The following is a 24,759-nucleotide window of genomic DNA, read 5'->3' on the forward strand; positions in this document are numbered from 1 at the left end:
TCAACAACCTGGAGGCAAAGTTTCCTTGAGAACTCCATAAAATGCAGTTAGTACTTCCTTCATAAGGTAATTTATATGTAAAAAGTCCAGTACAATGCCTGATATACAGTAGGTACTAGATAACATTGCTTTTATCTAAGAAGCAAAAATCCATAAAAAGAAGATAAAATAAAATGTTTGGGCTTGAAAATGTATCTATTAGGAATCAGATACTTAGAGCTACTCAACCAAGGGAGTTAGATATGTGTTGGGGGGGGCGGGGTGCGGGGGGGATCAGTTGTAAAGATGAACATGTGAAATTACAGGTATTTAGTGAGAGAGGGCCAAGGGTCTTATAAATATGCCCACATCATGAAGAACTATCCACACAACATGCCAATTGCACCCCCCCTGAGAAATTCTGAGAGCACAATCAACCTAAAATGGGGAAAGGGAACCCATGTGCAAATTATTTAATATAGCAAAAATTCCTTTTGAGGAAGAGAAATTAGCTGAAACACCGTAAGTATTATTATAAAAAATAAGAATGGATTCTTTCTAGAGAAGACCGTCTAAAGCAGTGGTTCTCAACCTTCAATGCCGCGACCCTTTAATACAGTTCCTCATGTTGTGGTGACCCCCAACCATAAAATTATTTTCGTTGCTACTTCATAACTGTAATTTTGCTACTGTTATGAATCGTAATGTAAATATCTGATATGCAGGATGTATTTTCATTGTTACAAATTGAACATAATCAAAGCATAGTGGTTAATCACAAAAACAATATGTAATCATATATGTGTTTTCCGATGGTCTTAGGTGACCCCTGTGAAAGGGTCGTTCGACCCCCAAAGGGGTCGCGACCCATGGGTTGAGAACCGCTGGTCTAAATACTATAGAGACCACCCCACCAAAAACAAAACAAAAAAATACAAGCTTTGTTGTTAAAACAGAAAGATGAGGTACAGAGAATTACCTAACTTGTCCAAGTTTATGCCCAGGCAACCTGGTTCTACATTCTGTATTTTTACCACCACACTACGCTCAATGAGCTAACAAGCTAAGAATGAGCAAGAAAAACTAGGAAGAGCCAATCATGAGTAACATGGCAGGTGTTTTGTGTGTTTTTTTCATGTATTCTTAGTTGTGGTTTTTATGTATATTATATGCACTTTCTGCCAGTCACTTAACACCTCTGCTATCAGGGTGTGTTTTATAATCATCAGTAATCTAAACTCAATGAAATACAGTAAGTTTGTAAAATGAAATTAAATTCCTTGCTAAAACAGATAAAGAGTTTGCAAACTACACACCACAGAGCCCTGACGGTGGGTCACCTCAGACAGGGAGCAGAACAGGCTAAGGAAGCTTTCAATTCAACAAAACCAGTTTCATTTTTATCTTTTCCCCTTATTTGAAGGGGCATTCACGTATGCTACTATCAAGGAAAGGATTCCACTGATTAAGAAAAAAACCTAGAAAATCATGGAACCAGACAAATTATTAAGATCCCTTAAAACTTTTAGATTCCATCAAGTCCTGAGAAACAACTCACAGACTACATGACCAAGAAAGGCTTTAAATATTTTACTGCCTCCAAAGCTAGTATATTTATACTCTACCTACTTCTAGAATTTGAAAGAGATGTTACAAGTACAAATTGAATGTCCCAATACTGATAATTATTTTCAATTTAACACTAAAAACAAATTCACAAAACAGGACTAGCACTCTGGAACACTGGAGAACACCAAGAAGCAGTATCTTTGCATCAAAGGGATTTTTTTTAATAAGTCATGTGTTATCTTCCCCCTCCCTTAAAAATGCTAATATTCATTTTAAAAATCCACTGATCAGCCCTGCCTGGGTAGCTCAGTTGGTTAAAGCGTCATCCCAATACGTTGCAGGTTCGATCCTGGGTTAGGGCACATACAAGAAGCAAGAAGCAACCAATGAATGCATAAATAAGTGGAACAACAAATCAATGTCTCACCATCCCTTCCCCCAACTTTCCGCTCTCTAAAATCAATTTTTAAAAAATCTATTAAGAAGCCACTCTCTGCTTTGCACTGGGCTCAGCTTTTTGAAAAGTTACAAAAATAAGTAAGACATGTATCACCATTTTTGTTGATTTGTTAATCCTCACCAGAGGGGGTTTTTCCCATTGATTTTTAGAGAGAGTGGAAGGGAGAAAGGGGGAGAAACATTGATGTGAAAGAGACACATCAATTGGTTGCCTCCCGTATGGACCCCGACCAGGGCCGGGGATCGAACCTGCAACCCTGATATGTGCCCTTGACCGGGAATCAAACCCAGGACCTTTCAATCCTCAGGTGGACACTCTTACCACTGAGCCAAACCAAACAGGGCTAAACAGTTTGAGGCCGTAAAAGTATTTAAAGTTTCCACTGCCTGTCAAAACATAAGAGAACATTAATTCCAGGTTTCCTTCAAATAACACCAAGGGCCCCAATGCCAGTTAAGAGCTCCCTGAGGAGCCCTAGCCAGTTTGGCTCAGTGGATAGAGCCTGGGCCTGTGGACTCAAGGGTCCCGGGTTCGATTCCAATCAAGGGCACATGCCCTGGTTACGGGCTCGATCCCCAGTCAGAGTAGTGCAGGAGGCAGCCAATCAATGATTCTCTCTCATCGTTGATGTTTCTAACTCTCTCTCCCTCTCCCTTCTTCTCTGAAATCAATGAAAATATATATATATATTTTTAAAAAGAGCTCCCTGAGGGGAAGAACTATTTCCTATTTCTTTTTCTTTGGATTTCCAGGACATGGGATATAATGGAACCAATAAGGATTGATCTGTGATTAAGTATAATTACACAGAAAAAAAAAAAAAGATGACTCAAGGGTTTCAGGCCTGATCATCTCACTGAGGTGCCAATGAGAAGAATGTAAGTTTGCCTGGGAGATGTTAAAATTCAGAAATCTACAGAATATCCAAGTGTTTGTCCATAAACAGTTAAAACACAGGTTTGGTGCACCAAAAAGAGTTTGCAGCCACAGATATGAATTTGAGCATCACCATGAATGCTGTACTGGTGAGAGCGGAAACCATGTGGGTAGATGAGGTCACTGAGCATGATCGGAGCTCAGCACAATCTAGTAATCTTAAGGCAAAGATGGGACTCGACAGAGACAGAGCAAGAACATTCAGGGGGAAAGAGAAACAAGAGGTATTATGTGGCTTTAGGAAGGTACACTTTCAAAAAAGTTTTAGAGTATGGTGCCAAATGATACAAGATTAGTTAGTATGAAGACTGCTAGATCTGGTAACTGGTTTATCACTGATAAACATTTAATTGGAGTGGGTAAAGAACAGATTGGGTTGAACCCTGGCCAGTGTAGCTCAGTTGGTTGCGCGTTATCCCATGCACTGAAAGGCTGTCAGTTCGATTCCTGGTCAAGGCACATGCGTTGGGGTTTTGGGCTCGATCCCCAGTACGGTGCATGCAGGAGGCAGCTGTCCAATGTTTCACTATCACATCAATGTTTCTCTCTTTCTCCCTTCCTCTCTTCTTTCTCTCTAAAAATCAGTAAAAAATGTATTGTTGTTTTTTAAAAGAAAATTTTATAAAAGGAATAGATTGGGTTGAAGAATAAATGGAAAACAGAAAGCCAAGATGGTGAGTATAGATCACTTTGTTCAGAAAGTTTGGCTATAAAGGTGTGAGAGGCATTAGCAGCTTGACAGGTCATCAGGTTGAAGGAAGTATGCACATTTTTTTGTGTGTTAATCCTCACCCAAGAATACTTTTCCATTGATGTTTTAGAGAGAGTGGAAGGGGGAGGGGGAGAGATAGAAACACTGACGTGAGAGACACATAGACCAGCTGCCTTCCGCACACGTCCCACTTGGTGCATAGAGCAAACCCATAACCAAGGTACATGTCCTTGATTGGGAATCGAACCTGTGACCCTTCAGTCCACGGGTCGTCACTCCAACCATTGTACCACACCGGCCAAGGCAGAAGTATGCACATTTTGTACGTTATCTTTTTTAATATGACTTGTGTCTAGATATTCTGTAAACAAAGACTGCCTTCAATGTTCTTATAGTACCTACTAGATTATATAATAAAAACAGCAACATTACTAAATCACTGTTTAGAATGCAAGATATATCCCATATAATTCACTAAATTTTAAGTAAAATCCTAGTGTAAAAGGGAAAGCACTAGATTGAACCAGAGAGTCATTAAATTCAAGTCATTCACCTGCATGGAGTGACTGTTTAAGAGGCCATGCCCTGTAATGTAATTGACAGGGTCTATGAGCAACACTGGGGATGCATTAAGATATAACATTAATTCCTTCACCCTGGGTCGCACAAGGACATACTCACCTCCATAGTAGAGTCCCGTAGCAGTGCACATCCGCCACTGTCCCTGATACATTCCGGCTCTGCTGGGGCTGCACATCTGGACGCTGACGTCTGCAACCTCTTGGGGCTCTAGTGATCTCACCATCACCATGTTCACATGTCCAAACTGGTCTCCCCCGACATATTTAAGACAAACCCCTGGAGGCCAGGCCTCTGCCCCTGAGTTCAAGCAAAAGAAAAAAATGTTAGGCAATCAGTGGTTCCTTGCTGGGTGCAATTCATTACAAAGCCATAGAAGAAGCCTCTTTCTTTGTCTCTCAGACATGTAATCCTACCCACATACCCCTAAGCTATAGAACATCTCACATGACTAATCAGAGGGAATTATCAAAGTAAACAACCTCTGACCAACAGTCTACCCCTAAGAGAGGGTACATACAGCAAAAGCAAGGCAGTTCCTTAAGATGTGTTTCAAGTGACCCCAGAAGAGGCCATACATCAGACTAAATCTGTAGAATCTAAGAATGATATATGTGCCCTGATCAGTGTTGCTCAATGGTTAGAGCATCAGACTGTGCACTGAAGGGTCGTAAGTTCAATTCCTGGGGTGCAGGTTCAATCCCCAGCCCGTTAAGACACATGTGAGGCAATTAGCCCATGTGTCTCTCTCACATCTATCTATCTACCTCTCTCTCTCTCTCCTTTTCCCTTCCTTCTTTCCATTCTCTCTAAAAATCAATGGAGCCCTAACCGGTGTGGCTCAGTGAATATAGCGTCGGCCTGTGGACTGAAGGGTCCCAGGTTTGATTCCAGTCAAGGGCACATGCCCAAGTTGTGGGCTTGATCCCCTGTACAGGACTTGCAGAAGGCAGCCAATCAATGATTCTCTCTCATCATTGATGTTCTATCTCTCTCTCCCTCTCCCTTCCTATTTGAAATCAATAAAAATATATTTTTTTAAAATATCAATAGAAAAATATCCTCCGGTAAGGATTAACACAGCATGATATATGTGAAGAGCCATTAAAACAAGCACAGGGCCACATCTTTGGATGCTTTCTCTACTAATAGGTAACACACGGCCATTTTCACGCTAACATTTTAAACTGAAATGTATAGTAAAAATATGTCTGACTCTTCCCAGTTTTTTCACCCAGGCAAGAGGATGAAACACACAAGAAGTAATTTCTATGACACTGTTTACATTTCAAAACTGCTTTTATTGCCCAGAGTGGCTAAAGTGGTTAAGTGTCATTCATCCTGTGCACCCGAAAGGTTGTAGGTCAGTGATGGCAAACCTATGACACGCGTGTTAGAGGTGACATGCGAACTCATTTTTTTGGTTGATTTTTCTTTGTTAAATGGCATTTAAATATATAAAATAAGTATCAAAAATATAAGTCTTTGTTTTACTATGGTTGCAAATATCAAAAAATTTCTATATGTGACACGGCACCAGAGTTAAGTTAGGGTTTTTCAAAATGCTGACACACCGAGCTCAAAAAGTTCACCATCACTGTTGTAGGTTCAATTTGGTCAGGGCACACACCTAGGTTGTGAGTTCAATCCCTGGTTGGGGCACGTACAGGAAGCAACGGATCAATGTATCTCTATCTCACCCTCTCCCCTCTTCTCCCTCTAAAATCAATTAAAAACATATCCTAGTGTAAGGACTAAAATAAAAATAATTTTTAAAAGAGGTGTCAAGTGAAAGTTTCATGTGCAGGTTCAACCTGTAATGGGGAAAACATGAACAGTGCGATAAACTTCCCTGACAACAACACAATGAAGTGTGTGTGACGACACCAGCCAGAGGACAGGAATGTCAATACAGAGAAATGGCTTTGCAGGAATGTCTTTCCTCTTTTGAAAGTGGCAAAGATCGTATTTGGTACCTACTCCTGTGTATCTATTTTCATGTAAACTAATGCAAATGAGAAATCTATCTATTGGCTTGATCTAGCTAGTCATAGGTAGCCACATCTTGACTAGATATGATTTTTCCTGTGAAGTCTCTCCAATACCTTCCTTTTTACTCTAGACAGAAACCCTTATATATTCTTTTTGAGGAATCTATACATTCATTATACAAATAAACCACTATGAAAAGGTTAATATGGCAGGGCTCCCAGGACACATCATGCTTGAAATTTACCTCCTGACAGTATTCTAGGATGCTTCACTACCTTGTTCTAGAACTGTCTGGGTGTTTCTATTATACATGATGGCTTGCTACTGAAAAGAGAACCAGAGAGGAAAGCAACCAGTGTCTACTGCTGAGATCTCAGCCCCATAATAAGCAGCTTCCTCTGTGGCTCTTGGATCTGAAAGGCTAACAAATGAAACAGTAGCAGTATGTTTTGTCCCAACTTCTTAAAAACACACACACAAAACCTGCCAGCAAAGTATCCTCTTAAGTATACACTGCAGAAAGCAACTGTAGCTGGTGCAAAAGTTGTGAGTGATACACTGGTAATATATGCAAATTCTGTTTTTCATTTCTGGGCCTATGTCCTGGCAAAAGCATATCTATCTTACGTCAAGAGTAGTAGCAGCTGACATTAAGCATCTTGGAAAATGTTGATTTCTTTAAAGACCAAGATCCAAGAGGGAAATTAAACTACTGTTATAAGGCTGAATTCACAATTATTCTTTTACATACACACACACACACACCCCTGTAACAAGACAATGTCTGTTTATATGAAAATCCAAGAATGTGTCTGTTTTTGAACCTCTAAGAAAATAAGGAAAACCAAGTATGGGAAATACTTGGCTGTCCAGGGAGACTAAGTTGGTAAAACATTAAATGATTGTTAATTTATGTAGCTACAGTCCTGATCTTTTTAGTATGCTAGATATCCTATTGATGTTGTAGTTAGAGAGCCTCTTGAAAAAAAAAAAAAAAACTGGAAGAGCATCTACCATCAACTTTAAAGTGTTAATTCATTATAAAGTGTTAATTTATTATGAACTGAAGAACCATCATCTGCCTTCGGAGAGTTACCAATAAATCACTATGACATACAGTTCTTATAGCCCCAACCATTACGTCAGGTGATTCTGAAAAAGTCAAAGATATTGATTCTTATACAGAAGGAAGGGTAAGCCATTTGGGCCACCTGGCTAAGTATAACTGAAACCAGGATTTGAGTAGCATAATACAACAGGTTTCAAATTAAGTCTGTTACAAACTGGCTTAATGGGGGATGAATATATTTATAAGAAAGACTAATCTGTGTTTTATGACTTTCCAAGATAAGTGTCACAAGCCTGCATATGATTAAGGCTGTGATTCTTCAGCTGTCATGGAATAAAATTTTATTTAAAAAAAATAAAAAGTAAAAAAAAAAATTATATTATATTGTGATTGTGAGATGATGGAGAGTATGGCAAACATGAAATAAAAGTCAGTCAGTTCCAGAAAGCCTGGGACTTACTCGGTATGTGATTATAGAAAGTGTTTGGAGACAGTAAGGAACATTCAAAGAGCAATGCAGAAGTCAACAAATCTCAGTAAGGATCGCCTATTCTCTTAACTCCTATAAATTTAAAGACTACATTTCAAATTAAGTGACATAAAAACAGGAACCTTCATTAATTTTGTCACCATTTTTCCCCTGTACCTAATAAATTGACTAGAACATAAAAATTTGTTGAATGAATGAAGCAGAATGAACTCTATAATCATACTGAAGAGAAAGGTAGAAAGCTTAGTATTTTAAGGAGCCAAAAGAAAAATGGAGGACTATTTATTCTTTCTCAAGTTCTTCTCCCAACTCTTTTATATTCACTTCTATGTAGTTCAAAAATAAAGATGCCTCTAATGGCACTTTCATATGACAATCATATCTACTTCACAAAGTCAGAGAAACACCGCAGCTATCACTACATGCTTAACATTCACTACACTTGGACAACAGAGCATGGTTGCAACAACTGAGAAGCTAGCTGTATGTGTTGGTAAAGAGTATTGTCTACATTCATCTTTAAGGGACAGTTTCAAATTTTCACTTTAAACTCCAATGTAGTTTCCTGCTCAAGTTTCCCAAGCTTCTAACATATAAATAGTGACAAAGTTTGGATCATGGGATTTTGTATCTATGTCATTAAAAGTCTCACTTCTGTTTTTCTGTGTTCTAAATAAAAGAATTTTTAAACAGTATTAGGAGTTTAATTTTAAACAATGTGTGACATTTATCTTCTTTGAAGAAGCTGCTGAGACAACTATGTGCAGTTCCTATTAATCTCTTCTGTTGTATATTTGAATGCCTGGCATGCCTAAAACATGACAGCAGAGAAGAATCATGAAAATTATTTATGAAACTTTCAGTGAGCACCATCTCTTAGGGAAGATTATGAATGAGAGTAAGAGTGCCAGAGGAGAAACAGCAAAGGCCTGCCCTACTTCTGTGTTACTACTCTAGTTCCAGATAGAAGTCAGGCCAGATTAGGATGATGCCAAAGAACCAGTGCACATGCGCACTTTTCCTCTCTTTAATAACACACCTGTCAGTTTTAGGATACCAGGTTCTCCTTAATCAAATGGAAAGCATTTAGCTTATAGATAGAAAACTATTTTATGACTGGCTGAACAAATTCCAGAAGAATAAAAAAAACTATTTGTTTAAAGTACCTTGAAGGATAAAATCTCTAGCAACTGTTGCCCAACTTTGCAAGAGGTGTTCAAGAACAAAAATGCCTTTTACAGAAAAAAGGCTGCAGACCCAGAAGCTGTTTTAAACTGGAGTTACTATATAAAAACAGGAGGAAAAGGCAGTCAGGCTCGCCAATACAGATTTTTTCCAAATCAGAGTGAAAGGCAGGCGCTTTTGGGTTCTGATTTTACGTTCTAGCCATTTTATGTCAATCCACCCAAACCCTCCTATTAATCCAAGTGACTGTCTAGTGAATGAGCAGATATATCAAGAGGTTTTCTAAAGCCAAAACCGGTTTGGCTCAGTGGATGGAGCGTTGGCCTGCGGACTGGAGGGTCCCAGGTTCGATTCCGGTCAAGCACTAAAACAAACTCATGGAAGGCCAGACCATTTTTACTAGGAGGCAGCTGATCGATGTTTCTCTCTCATCGATGTTTCTGACTCTCTATCTCTCTTCCTTCCTCTCTGTAAAAAATCAATAAAATATATTTAAAAAAAAAAAAGAGGTTTTCTAAAATATAAAATGGTTATTCTGCAACAAGGTAGCATTTAAAATATTTCAACAGTACTCTAATAACTTTCAATATTTAAAAGCACTAAAACAAACTCATGGAAGGCCAGACCATTTTCACTATAAGTAAACAAGGTCTTAGATTAATTTTTTAAAACTTTTGAATAGTTCATAATTTCTAAACAAGTGTCACTCATTTAAAAATTTCATGTGTAACTTTCAAAGCATTTTTTGATAAATAACAACAGGTTTTAGTAATACTACAATGATTTCTCCTATGGGGAAATGAATAGAAGCTGACTAAAGAGATTTTTTCATATTATTAAAAGCATGCAAGCCTTAGCTGATTTTGCTCAGTGGATAGAATGTCGGCCTGCAGACTGAAGAGTCCAGGGTTCAATTCTGGTCAAGGGCACATGCCAGGGTTTCGGGCTCAATCCCTAGTAGGGGGTGTGCAGGAGGCAGCTGATCAATGATTCTCTCCCTCTCCCTCCCTCCCTCTCTGAAATCAATAAAAATATTTTTTAAAAAACAGCATATTAAGAAAGAAATTAGGCAAAGATAATCAAACTTCAAACAAGTAAGAATTTCAAGAAAATAGAAAACATGGGTATTTTCTTATATTACCATGTGCCTCTCAAACTAACAATGTTTGTTACAACTAAAAGGGAAAAGAAAAGAAGCCAATGAGAATTTCACATAGCCACAGATGTCTCGTCATCTATAACACTAGGTCAATCCAAATTATGTGTTTGCTCCGTGACACAGTGAACTTGCATCCAAGGGAAAGTTACTTCTAAATAAACCAGAAAAACTAAGATTAACAACCTGGTACATTAGTTATTATATAAAAATCTAGCTTAGCCAATCTTTTCCAGTCATAAAAGAAACATAAAGAACTGAAAAGTAGTCAATAAAAACTCACTTTTATAGGGTTTTAGCCCCCAGAAGTTTACAGCATCTCCTATCAATTACCTTGCTAGCTAGCGTTTTCCCACAACCACCAATTTTTAACTAAATATCCTTTTGCCTAGATTTCCATCCCTCAGAATTTCTCTGTCTCATTAATAACAAGGATGTTAAAGCATTCTCATCCAGTCAGCATAAACTGTTATTGGATGGGACAAGGAATACTAACTAAATCCATTCAATATTAAAGTCATTAGAAAATAATTTACCAATTAAAAGGTAATAATTAACAGTTACCAGATACATATTCAGATACTATTTTCAAAGAACTATGGTTAGCTTAATTTTAATCTTTCTTAAAGTAGGCAATATATCAAAACAATGTTTAAAAAAAACAATTTCTCAATCTTTCCATCTTTCCCAAATGAGCAAATCCCCATACTTCTTACTCTGTTTTTCAAAGTGGTATTAATGTTTCAGATATCTCAGTGAAATTTCAAACAGAATCATCATGTGGTTGTAAAGAAATGAGCTTTCAAAAGAGCAGATGCTCACAGCTCTTTCTACCCACCTTGTTCTATTCATGGCTGTACCTCCTCTAGCCTGCTGGAAATAACTGGAGATTAACTAGAGCAGAATTAAAGTGATGGGGTAGAACCACCACACACAGGCCTAGTTCCTGCGGTCAAATGAATACTGAATTCTTTAGGTGCCATCAAGACCAAAATTGTTCTTCCTAATCTAGGGTAGGGACTATTTCATTGATGTTAGGTCATCATATCAGTACAAGAAATGCTACACCATGTGTAAGAAAAATCTGAGAAACACATTCACATTTGTAAAACATTTATTTCTTTTAACTACTAAGAAAGAGAAAACTGGACAAGGAGAATTGCCAATTATACATTTACCAGAATTCTGGATCCGCCATGTTTTTATAAACTGAGTATCAGGAGGTATCGACTCCCCTTCTCCGATGGTGACATCTTCAACAAAAGACATAGAGGGCATACTGATGTTTGGGCTCTCGAAGTCATAATAGGCGCCAATTGCTGCTTGTAGGTTCCTACAAATAAAGAGAAAAGATAAAGATTCAGTCTTATCTACAGCATATCATCCTAATTGTCAAACAAAAGGAATAAGCCAGTTTCTTAGGGTTTGTAATAGCCATTGATTTTGGTTGAGGAACAACAGGAAAAACACCAGAACCAACAAACTTGTGCACCACTTTCTTCCCAAGGTGCCCACATAAAAAGCAACAAACATTGCCCTGACCAGTATAGCTCAGTTGGTCAGATGTAGTCCCGTACACCTAGTAGTGCACATACCAGGATTGCAGGTTCAATCCCCAGTTGGGGCGCTGCATGGATGTCTCTCTCTGTCTCTCTCTCTCTCTGTCTCTCTCTCTCTCTCTCTCTCTCTCTCTCTCCCCCTCCCTCCCTCTCCTCCTCTCTCTAAATAAAAAACGAGTAAAATTTTAGGAGGCAACAAATATTATCACCATCAGCTATTATCACCATCAGCTACATACAGTGGTTCTCAACCTTCTGGCCCTTTAAATACAGTTCCTCATGTTGTGACCCCAACCATAAAATTATTTTCGTTGCTACTTCATAACTGTAATGTTGCTACTGTTATGAATCGTAATGTAAATATCTGATATGCAGGATGGTCTTAGGCGACCCCTGTGAAAGGGTTGTTCGACCGCCAAAAGGGGTCGTGACCCACAGGTTGAGAACCACTGAGCTACAATATGAGGAAATTTCCCTCTTACCCACAAGGATAGCAAGTATGGGTACAGCAAGTCAATTAAAAGAGAACTCCTCTGGCAACTATGACTGAAAGTCAAAGCAGCTCCACTTTTTAAAACATTCTAATTTTTTTTTAAAGCAATATATGCACATGGTTTAAGAAGTTTCATATAGTGAAAAATACCCATCTTATCTCTTCTTTCCTACACACACAGAATAACTTTAAATCTTTCCAGATATTTATATAACTTTAAATATCTTTCCAGAACTTCCTTATGCACAAATAATATATATTATTTCACCCCTCTTTATACACATAGCAATATATTAGACACTGCTCTTTGCTTTATTCACTCAACACTGTACCATGAAGACATTTCTATATCAGTACATAATGAATATCCTTACTGTTTTTTAGATCTGTGTCCATTATAGATACATCATTATTTATGTAACCAGTCCACTTTTGAGACTGTTTCCAAGCTTTAATTCTTCCATAAATAAGCTTATGCACTCAGCAAGTGTATCTATAGGATAAATTCCTCTAAATGATACTGCTGGGTCAAAGGGTATATATTTATGGTTTTAATATACACTGAGTGGCCAGATTATTATGACCACCTGACATTTGTAGGCAAATTAGCTATAATTTCATGCTGAAGTTGCTAGAGGGTCAGACCATTATAAATAGGGAAGCAGGTTGTTTACCATGACAGAAGCGATTTTTTTCTGAAGATATGGGTAAACAACGCAATTTAACAGCCTTTGAACGTGACATACATACATATATATATATATAAAATCTAAACTTCCCTCAATAAAAGTTATTCATTTAATGAATGCTCCCACCAAGGATGTATGAGTGTCTATTTCCCTACTTGCTCATCAACAGTAATTCTCCAACATTTTGGATTTTTGTCAATCTGATAGGTAAAAAATAAGATCTCAATGAGGTCTTAAAATGGTTTTCTCCTTTTGTGAGAGAGGGTATCTTTTACATGTTTATGAGACATTTGTAGTTTCTTTTTTGGAAGCACCATTTTGTAAATGTTGGTGTTCTTTTTAATTACTCACAAACCCCTTATGTCAGAAGGAACTACCAAGCACACAAACAAGAGTCCCTTACTGAACCGAATCACATGACTGAAAGCTTGGTATATCAGTGCCAGAAACCAAAGGCCACTAAAGTGGTTTAAGTAAGCCCTGTTCATTAGAGAGAGAAAAGAAATTGTCAGTAATTAACTGCTTCTCCTATGGTCTTACTCAAACTAGTGACATCATTCCTAGTCCCCACAGTAGGCAACAACATAAATTGCATTTTTTGCTAAGCATAACCCAACCATAAGCCAATGGATCCAGTGAATTGTCTTTAATTATGCATAAACGTAGCATGAAATAAGGTCTGACATAGTACATAGTCTAATGTTCAACAGACATGCTATCAATAGCAAATACTTTTTCTGCTGGGGGCCTGCCTGCTCCTCCAGGTGTTTGCATCAGCCAGAAAGGCTGGCTATATTTAGAGCAGCCACCTCAGGTCATGCAATGGTGGCCTGCTATATTAGTCAGTAATGCCTGGAATTACACCACCACCAGCTGTGAGCCAGTTCTTTGTGTGCTAGATAAAATTTACATGGAGCAATGCTGGGCCGGGGGCCAAACTGGGTCCATTTGCTTGACTATTCATTCAATGGGAAGGCTTGTACTTTAGTCACCCTGCAACTTCCTGATCCAGCTGACTGTGATCCAAAGTGAAGAATATATGATTGGTCAATCTTGGGGAAGCCCGCCTCTCCTTCCCACAAATGGACTTAGGAATACATCCAGAATCAGCCTTTCACTTAGGGACTGGCGGGCGATAAAAATAAGCCATTTCCATTTTGTTCTTCTGAAAACTTTTTATAGAGATCATTTTTTCTGCCTGGCCAGAGTGGTTCAGTATCCTCCCATGCACTGAAAGGTTGTTTCCCAGTCAGGGCACATACCTGGGTTGTGGGTTTGATCCCGTCAGGGAAGCATATAGAAGGCAACTAAGGAAGGCAACCGATAACCGACCGGTTTTCTTTCTCTCTCTCCCTCCCTTCCTCACCATCTCCTCCTCTCTTCAATCATGTCCTTGATAAGGATTTTTTTTTAAGATCATTTTCCTGCTTCAAGTCTCCAGCAAGCAGCCTGCTGACTTATTTTCTATTCACTTGGCTGTAAAATACACTTGGGAGGGAAGACACTGTGCACTCAGGACCAAATGCCAATTCTCATCCCCAGTATGTGTCATATTTCATCTCTGGCTCTGCCTGGCATCAGACAGAACTTTGAGACCATTGCAGCAGAAACACAAGTTGAAAAGTCCAGCAACTCTCCATAGACAGATTCATTCCCCTCCTCAAATCTTGCACACATCTCAATTCATCCCACAGCCAAGCATCAAACTCCTTATTTGTACCTATAAGTAATTCAGACAGAGAAAGATTTTTAAAGCCCAAAGTGAAACTGAAAGTAGTGAACTGGACTCCTGGCAGAAAGCAGGAGGGAGGATGACCAAGCAAATTCATTTCCCAAGTACACAGTGGAGAGTGGACTTCAGCCCAGTGGTGCTCTGAGGTACACAGCTCAAAATGTGGGTGTGTGGCTCCTCTGCGCCATTTTGATCACTGACTCACTGGGTCAAGAAACAGCAGGAATAGACCAAACAGCCCCAATTCAGTGTAAGAACAAGTAGACATGATAGCATGTATTCCCATTCAAAACAACATACTCAGCTATTATTAACCAACTGGGGGGGGGGGGGCCCACGGGTGGTTGGTTGGCTGGCCTGCCCCACCCCCTGATCAAACTCCAGGTTAAACGCCCGGTGGAGGGGACAATTTGCATATTAGCTTTTTATTATATAGGATAAGGAACTCTACATGAAACAGAGCTGACTGACGAGATGAGAAAGTTAAAACACAGACTCAGTATTCAGTCCAGCCTGAAAGTTTAAACTTCCAGGTTCCTTTTTGACTTAACAAACAAACAACAACAACAACAAAAAAGAGGCTTTAATCTGATTTCAGATGGTTGAAAGAACAAAGGAAGGCAGTGTAACAGTGGAGGAAAAAGGCACAGGCTAAAATAAATGATGGTGATACTTGCACAACACTGTGAATAGATTTAATCTAGACACTTAAAGATGGTTAAAATGGCCCTGGCCGGTGTGGCTTAGTTGGTTGAGTGTTGTCCGGAGCTTCCAAGAGTTCACCAGTTTAAGTCAGGGCACATGCCTAGGTTGCAGGTTTGTGGGGGAAGCAACCGATCAATGTTTCTCTCACATCGATGTCTCTCTCTCTCTCCTTTTCTCTCGCTCTAAAATCAGTAAGAATATTTTTTTTAAATGGTAAAATTTTACAAGTGACATTGTTGAAGAGGCAGCTCCTACCTCTGGGCTTTAAACAAGTGACTAAGCATCTATGTCAGTTTATTCAACCACAAACCTGAGTTTTTTGTATTATAAGGTAGGCTTGTATTTTATATTACAAGGTTGGCATTATAAGGTCGGCTGTGAAGGTTGCATCAGACAATGTGTGTAAATGCACCAGGTTGTATTTCATTCATTCAACAAATATTTAATTATTGAGCATTTATTCATGTGCTAGGCACTCTACTTGGAACCAGCGATATAACAGATAGCAACACAGGGGAAGCCCCTGCCTCTAAGAAAAGATTTTGTAGCAAGCCAGGGACACTCAAGCAAGGAAAGCTCCAACTGTCAAGATGACTGCCTCTCACGCTGAGGCTTATCAGTCCAAGGCAACTTTTTCTACTTGGGCTGAAAAAATGGGCTTGGTGCACAATACAATTTCAACTGCACTGATTATCAGCTTAACACAATTCATAGTAAAAGAATTTGGTGATGCTGATATGTGTTCCCTGATGAAATGCTATTTTGTAACTCAGAAGCAATATTGCCCAACCTTCATTTTATAAAGACACAGATGAACTGACAGGTAAATAACTTGCTCTTGGCTATTAGTAAAATTTACTATTATTTATAATTTTTTATTATAGAATCAGTTATTAATATAATTTTTAACCATATATATTTAAAAGCATAACACTTTTTAACTTACCTGGAATTTTCTAATTATCTAATAACACTCTGAACATCTGACTTTCTTAAGAACATATTAATTTCCATCATGAATTCTATAAACACAATAGTTTTAACCTTCTTGTTAAGCTGAATTCTTGAAAGTGGTCAAATAACGTTGCATATATTTACAAAGAGAACATTTATTTTTGTACTCTGTATACATACATAAGTCAGATTATTGGTCTTATAAAGAAAAGTAATCTATATATTGAATATACAGTCAGGAACATCACCCAAAAATATGGGGGTAAAAAACAGTTAAAGTCAGGAAATCAAAATTCAAAAAGGAATGCCAGATATCTGAGTATTAGCTCAGATTCTCAAGGACATATAATTAGATACTTTCTATTTCCATTCTCTGATTAGGAAATTCAAAATGATACAAATAATGAGAAAGAGCAAACAACCCATCTTGTCTGGTCACAAATTAAAATGGGAAATCAGAATAATGAACCAATTCAATGAAGCATGGACAATAACATCTTTGGGCATAAAGTAATACTCATCCCTAAGTTTCCCTCCCCAGGATCAGGAGGAAGAAAAACCTGGCTAAAAAAAGGATCAGCAAAACAGATGGTGGTTCTTACTAGGACTTTCCAACATCAACTCAACTGGAATCTAACATGGAAGACCAAAGAGGGGGGCCCAAAAATATGTATTTAAGACTATCGTAACTTTTATGACCTAAAAAGAAAATGAGACTTTCATTAAAACAGAAAGATGACTGCAGGTAGAGAATAGGAAATGGGCTAAAGAAATCCCTCACTATTTTAAAACCTAAAAATTAACACATGGATACAATTTAGTATGTGAAGACAGTAAGAAAAAAGGACTTGTGGAAAATTCCATTAAGAGGAACAACAAAGGTCACACCAGCATTTTTACAAAATTGACTTTAGAGAGAAAAGAAGGTGGGGGGGCGGGGGAGAAACATCAATTTGTTATTCCACTTATTTTTTTTTTAAATATATTTTATTGATATTTTACAGAGCGGAAGGGAGAGGGATAGAGAGTTAGAAACATCAATGAGAGAGAAACATCAACCAGCTGCCTCCTGCACACCTCCCACTGGGGATGTGCCCGCAACCAAGGTACATGCCCTTGACCGGAATCGAACCTGGGACCCTTCAGTCCGCAGGCCGACGCTCTATCCACTGAGCCAAACCGGTTTGGCTATTCCACTTATTTATGCATTCACTCGTTGGTTCTTGTATGTGCCCTGACCAGGGTATCTAACCTGAAACCTTGGCCTATCAGGACACTCTAACCAACTAAGCCAAGCATGTCAAATTCAAAGGCTCAAACTCAAACTCAAACACGGGCCAAATAAATAGGTTTAAGTTTATGTGGGCCGCAAAAAAACAAAAGCTTCAATTTTCATAGAACATAGATTTTGATAGAGACATGCTGAATATAAAGGGCTAAAATAAATGAGTAATCGTTAACATAAATAATAAAACATTTTAATAAAAATTAATATTTTTCTTGAACATTAACTTACCAGACACTGAAGAACTGCACAAATAAGCGTAACGCAAATAAACCTATTTTCCTTGTTCTCCGAAAGTGAAATATTTCCTGTTGCGCACACAATACAAGACTAATGGTGTGGCAATCAGCTGCTAAAATATTCGCTGCTAGTATTAGTGGAGAGAAACAGTGCGCCTGCGCATAAGGTGCGTAAGGGAAATGAATGCAACACAATTATAGTAATCAGCCATTAGCGAACATTGTTATTAATAACATTCGTTATTAATAATTACGTATAACAGGATATTGTAAAAATTAAGTTACAAAATTTTTATTAAAATGTTTCTTACATACCGTTATATTGGCTGGGCCACAAAAATATTCATTGTGGGCTGCAAGTTTGATATGCTTGAACTAAGCTACCCAGCCAGGGCCATACCAGCATTTATACACTTCTTAGAGACCTAGCAAGTCCAAGATTATTTCTTCTCTCTTCTCCTGGCTATTTATTGACCCACTAATCTTACTACGTTTTAGAACTGGTCCTTCTATCACAGCAATTAAACCTTTTCCAAATAGAAAGTAAAAAACAAGCATGAAAAGGCAAGGTGGTGGCACTGTTCTGGATTTAAAGAAACATAAAAACCAAATGCAATATAGAACACAGAAATTCAATACTGGCATTGTAGGAGCTTAGTTTCTAAGTGCTTTGGCTAATATGTCAGGATCAAACTATTTTTCCTTAAGTCATTAATTGGATTCTGATTTTTTGCAAAGGTTATAAAATATGCTTTGGGGAGCAACTGAGTAAATTTAAATATGAACTGGATATTTTTATTAGAAAAGAATTTTTGTACAGTACCTCAGTATCTTAGTATGTGGTTCTGTAAGAAAATGTTCTTATTTTAGGAGAAGCATGCTGCAATAGTTAACAGTGAAGAATCATAATGTTTACCACCTTCAAATGACAAAAAAATTTATATATAGAAAAAATATAGGCCAAAAATGTTAACCATGTTGAATCTAGGTGGTAAACATAAGGGTATACACACTACAATTCTTTACATTTTCCCTATAGGTTTGAAAAGTTAATAATAAAAAGTGCATAGAATTACTACAACCATCTTGGGAACATGAAGGAATCTACTGGGAACCTCAGGAGACCCAATGATGAGACTGATATACTAAGGATGATAGATCAGAAAGAGGGAAATTATTGCTGTGTCCTTGATGCTATAATTGAACCACTAAATTAGGCAAACCCAGGGCCATCTAACATTGGGTATTCTTGTAATCTGAGATAATAAAGTTGGCTTCCCTTGTTTTTTTGTCTATTTTTAAAAAGCAGGCTGAGGACACAAATTTAACACTAGCATTATAGGAGTTTAGTTTCATACATACATTATTATTAATTATGAAATTATAAATTTCAGAGAGAAAGGGAGAGGGACAAAGAGATAGAAGCATCAACTAGGAGAATCATTGATCAGCTGTCTCCTGCACACTCCCTCCTGGGGATCAAGCCCGAAATCCAGACAGGTGCCCTGACTGGGAATTGAACCATGACCTCCTGGTTGACAGGTTGATGCTCAAACACCAAGCCACAACGACAGGGCAGGAGTTTAGTTTCTAAGTGACTTTGATAATATGTCAGGATCAAACTATTTTTCCTTTAAACAAAAACAATGCTGGTGTAAAACATACATAACATACAATTACTTTAAAAAGTATATAATATGTTGGCATTTAGTGCATTCACAATGCTGTGCAAACACCATCTCTCTCTAGTTACAAAACTTTTTCATCACCTTATACCCATTAAGAACACCCGTTAAGTACTCACTCCTCAGTTTTCCTCCCCTGGGAGCCACTAATCTGCTTTCTGTCTCTATAAATTTGCCTATTTTGGATAATTTATATAAAAGGGATCATAAAATCAATATGCCACCTTCTGTGTCTGGTTTCTTTCACTTAAAATGTTTTCAAGATTCATCCCAAATGGAAGCATATGGCTGAATAATATTCTATTGTATGTACATATCTTATTTTGTTTATCCATTCATCTGATGATGAGTATCTGGGTGTTTCTACCTTTTTGTAAAAAAAAATATATATGATTTTATTGATTTTTTTAGAGGGAGAAGGAGGGAGAGGGAGAGAGAGAAACATTGATGAGAGCGGAACATCAATTGGCTGCCTCCTGCATAATCCACCAGGGATCAAGCCCGCAACTTGGGCATGTGCCCTGATTGGGACTTGAGCCAATGACCTCCTGCTTCATGGGTCGATGCTCAACCACTGAGCCACACCAGCCAGGCTATACCTTTTGACTATTATGAGTAATGCTGCTATAAACATTCCTATACAAGTGTCTGTGTGGGTATGTATATAGATAGATAGATAGATAGATACATACATACATACATACATACATACCTAGGAGTAGAACTGCTGGGTCATATGGCAATTCTATGTTTAATTTTTTGAAGAACTGACAAACTGTTTTCCACAGTAGCTGAACGATTTTATTTACATTTCCACAAACAATATATGAGTTTTCCCTATTTCTCCACAGCTTCACCAACACTTAATTTCTTTTTTATTTTTCATTACAGCCATCCTCATGAATGTAAAGTGATATCTAACTGTGGTTTTGATTTGCATTTACCAATGATCTTAGACACCTTTTCATGTACTTGATGGCTTCATTAAGAAATCTGGACTTGCCGAAACCGGTTTGGCTCAGTGGATAGAGCATCGGCTTGCGGACTGAAAGGTCCTAGGTTCGATTCCGGTCAAGGGCATGTACCTGGATTGCGGGCACATTCCCAGTGGGAGATGCGCAGGAGGCAGCTGATCGATGTTTCTCTCTCATCGATGTTTCTAACTCTCTATCTCTCTCCCTTCCTCTCTGTAAAAAATCAATAAAATATATTTAAAAAAAAAAATCTGGACTTACTCCTAAAAGCAAAGGAGAACATCTAAATGTTTTAAAAAACAAACAAAAAACACACTCAATTTCATTGAAGTAAAATTTATGTAGCACAGGGGGGTGGGGAGCTAATGGGGGGATGAGGACACACATGTAATACCTTAATAAATAAAAGAAAAAAATTTATGTAGCATAAAATTCACCCATTTCAATTGTACATTTCAATGATTTTAGTAAAAAACTGTAAAACCATCACGATGTTTTAGAACACTATCATCGTCTCAATAATGTCCTAATTCCTATAATGTATATACATGTTATGCTGCATGGCAACAGGGAGTTAGATTTGCTAGTCAGCTGACCTGAAAATAGGGAAATTATCCTGGATAATCCAGGTAAACTCCATGTGATCACTTCCTTAAGAGTGTGAGAGAACTGGAAGACAGAACCAGGGGGACAGCAATAAGGACGACTTTGCAAAGAACAAAGATGGCAGCATAGGTAAATGCTGCCTCCCACAACAACATGAATATTGCAACTGAAATGCAGAACCATCATCATTCAGAACTACCTGAAGTCTTACTGAATGGAAGTCCTACAACTAGAGAAGTAAAGAAGAAGCACACTGAGACTGGTAGGAGGGGCGGAGGTGTGGGACAAGCTGGTCTGGCACCCACGCGTGGCATTTTTTTTTTAATCAGGAGGGATATCTCCAAGGCCTTCCAAGAGAAGCAGAAGGTTCCAGCCCCACACCAGACCCCTAGCCCAGAGCTCCAGAGCTTGGAAGAGAAGTTCCCATAACTTCAAGATGTAAAAACCAGCAGGGATTGTTGCTGAGTGACACAGAGGCTGCAGGAGTGCCAGGTGTTCCTCTTAAAAGCGCACAAACTTACACAATCTCGCTTCCTCTGAGCTTCAGCACCAGGAGGTGGTTTTGGGGAAATCAAGGGATATACAGGGAGGAACTGGACTGTCTAGCATGGGGGCAGGAACTAGGGTGAAGCTTTCTCCCAGACAGGGGTGTTCTCAGGGGTCATTATTTCTATGCTGGGACCTACCCCCATAGCAGAGCTCACAGGCAGCCATATCTGAATTTCCATGAGCGTGGACCATACTGTTCGCTTCGCCCTGGTGATTCCCTGAGACCCCACCCCATCCAATTTGCAGCACCACCCAAGCTGTTTGCAGCTGCTTTTCCATATGAATGGCCTGTCCTGGCTCAGGCTTCAGACTTTCCTAAAATCTCTTAAACAAGCAGCAGCTGGAATCAGCATGCCCCAAACCTATCAATAATTGGCCCACCACCAGCCTGCCTTGCTTCACAGCTGGGCCTCACCTAGGCACTTCCTAGTCCAATACAAGTAGCAGACATCTGCAGATCTCACTCCTGCCAGGTGGCCCCAGGCAATGGCTGACTTTAACCTCCCAGAGCCAGTGCCCTTGCTGGACAACTTCACACCATACTGGATTACAACTCTACACATCGCACATGACTCACACAGGGAGCAGACTCAGTGAGCACCAAAACCCCACTAAAGCAAGTCCTGCTCCAAGAGGGTGTCTCCTGCACAACAGCTCTTCCACTGTAGTCAGAGCTGGTCCTCACAGTCAATTAGCTTGGAGGTCAACTCCCAGTGATGCCAACAGCAATCAAGGCTCAACTACAACAAGACAGTGCACACAGCCCACACAGGGGCACACCTAGAGTGCCCAGCTCAGGTAACTGGGGAGGCTGAGCCACTGGACCACACCAAGGCCAATCTACCAACACATAACAGCTCTATCTAATACAAAGAAACAAACACAGGGAAGCTGCCAAAATGCAGAGACAAAGAAACATGTCACAGATGAAAGAACAAAAGAAATCTCCAGGGGGAAAAAACTAAATGAAATGGAAACAAGCAAACTACTCAATACAAAGTTCAAGGCTGCTTAAGGATCTTAATGACAGCTTCAAGGGACTTAGTGAGACTTACAAAAATATTAGTGAGAATGTCAAAGACATGAAAAAGAACCGTTAGAAATTAAGCATACACTAACTAAAATTAATAATTTACAGGGATTCAACGATAAAGTAGCGGATTCTGAGAATCAAATCGATTTGGAATATGAGGAAGCAAAAACACCCAATCAGAAGAGAAAAAAAGAATCCAAAAATATGAAGATAGTGTAAGGAGCCTCTGGGACAACTTCAAGAGTACCAACATTCGCCCTAACCAGTTTGGCTCAGCGGATAGAGCGTTGGCCTGCGGACTCAAGGGTCCCAGGTTCAATTCTGGTCAAGGGCATGTACCATGATTGCGGACACATCCCCAGTGGGGAGTGTGCAGGAGGCAGCTGATCAATGTTTCTCTCTCATCGATGTTTCTAACTCTCTATCCCGCTCCCTTCCTCTCTGTAAAAAAATCAATAAAATATTTTTTTTTAAAAGAGAGAGTACCAACATTCGCATGATGGGGATGCCAGAAGAAGAAGAGAAAGAGCAAGATATCGAAAACCTATTTGAAGAAATAATGACAGAAAACTTCCACTACTTGGTAAAAGAAATAGACTTATAAGTCCAGGAAGTGCAGAGATACCCAAACAAGAGGAACACAAAGAGGCCCACACCAAGATACATCATAATTAAAATGCCAAGGGCTAAAGACAAAGAATCTTCTTAAAAGCAGCAAGAGAAAAGCAGTTAGTTACCAATAAAAGAGTGCCCATATGACTGTCAGCTGATTTTCTCAACAGAAACTTTGCAGGCCAGAAGGGAGTGGCAAGAAATACTCAAAGTGATGAATAGCAAGGACCTACAACCAAGATTACTCTACCCAGTGAAGCTATCATTTAGAATTGAAGGTCAGATAAGAGCTCCACAGACAAGAAAAAGCTAAAGGAGTTCATCACCACCAAACCAGTATTATATGAAATGCTGAAGGGTATTCTTTAAGAAAAGGAGGAAGAGGAAGAAGGGGAAGAAGCGGATGAGATAGGGGGAGAGGAAGGAGAAGGAAGAAGGAAGAAGGAAGTAGAAGAAGAAGAAGAAGATGAAGAAGAAGAAGAAGAAATATATATATATAAAATATGAACAGTAAAATGGCAATAAGTACATATCTTTCAATAATTGAAATTAAAGATAAAATAAACAAGAAATCTAATGAACAAAATAAACTGGTGAATAAAATAGAATCAGAGACATGGAAACATGGAACACACTGACGAATCTCAAAAGGAAGGGGTGGGGGAGGAGAGATTAACCAATGATCCTATATGCATACATGCATTACCTATGGACACAGACAATAGAATGGTGAGGGCCTGGGGTGGGGTGGGAAATAGGGGGGATGGACAGGGAGGAGGAGGAAGGGAGAAATCTGTAATACTCTCAGCAATAAAGATTTCTTTTTGAAGAACAAAAAAGTAAAACAACACAAATTTTTAAAAAAGAAGATTATAAAGGACTTGTACAACCTGCTGGCTTTCAAGAATGAGTAATGAGACCATAGACCATCATAAACCCAGGAATACATGTGACCACTAGAAGCAGAAAAAGGCAAAGAAATGAATTCTCCAGCAAGAATACATATGTGATAACACCTTGATTCTAGCCCAGCGAGACCCATTTTGGACTTCTGAACTCCATAACTGTAAAATAAGAAATTGGTGTTTTTTTTAAACCACTAAGTTTGTGGTTATTTATTACAATAACAAAAACTAATACAATGGTTATCCATTGTATTATTCTTTTTACTTTACTATCCTACCTAATAAAAGAGTGATATGCAAATTGACCATCACTCCAACACACAAGATGGCCACCCACGTGTAGTCAAAGATGACCACTACAAGATGGCTGGCAGGGGTGGGCAGTTAGGGGCAACCAGGTTGGCAGGGGAGGGCAGTTGGGGGCGATCAGGCCGGCAGAGGAGAACAGTTGGGGACCCAGACCTACAGGGGAGGGCAGTTGAGGGGGGGGGGGGGCAGGGGGGAACCAAGCCTACAGGGGGAGGGCAGTTGGGGGCGACCAGGCTGTGCAGGGAAAGAGCAGTTAGGCGTCGATCAAGCTGGGAGGGGGAGTGGATAGGGGGCGATCAGGCT

General features: G+C 39.0%; 1 protein-coding gene across 1 annotated transcript in view; it reads right to left on the minus strand.

Annotated features, from left to right (window-relative positions):
• Positions 1 to 24,759, minus strand: part of CUNH6orf106 (chromosome unknown C6orf106 homolog) — a 98,125-nt gene that overhangs the window by 43,718 nt on the left and 29,648 nt on the right. Inside the window, exons 2-3 of the mRNA XM_006104712.3 lie at positions 11,306 to 11,460; positions 4,338 to 4,535 (exon numbers count right to left, since the gene is read on the minus strand). Coding sequence (XP_006104774.1) covers positions 4,338 to 4,535; positions 11,306 to 11,460 — 353 coding nt within the window. The remainder of the gene's footprint in view (positions 1 to 4,337; positions 4,536 to 11,305; positions 11,461 to 24,759) is intronic.

This window comes from Myotis lucifugus, unplaced genomic scaffold (assembly GCF_000147115.1).
Source record: "Myotis lucifugus unplaced genomic scaffold, Myoluc2.0 scaffold_596, whole genome shotgun sequence".
NCBI classification, from domain to species: Eukaryota; Metazoa; Chordata; class Mammalia; order Chiroptera; family Vespertilionidae; genus Myotis; species Myotis lucifugus.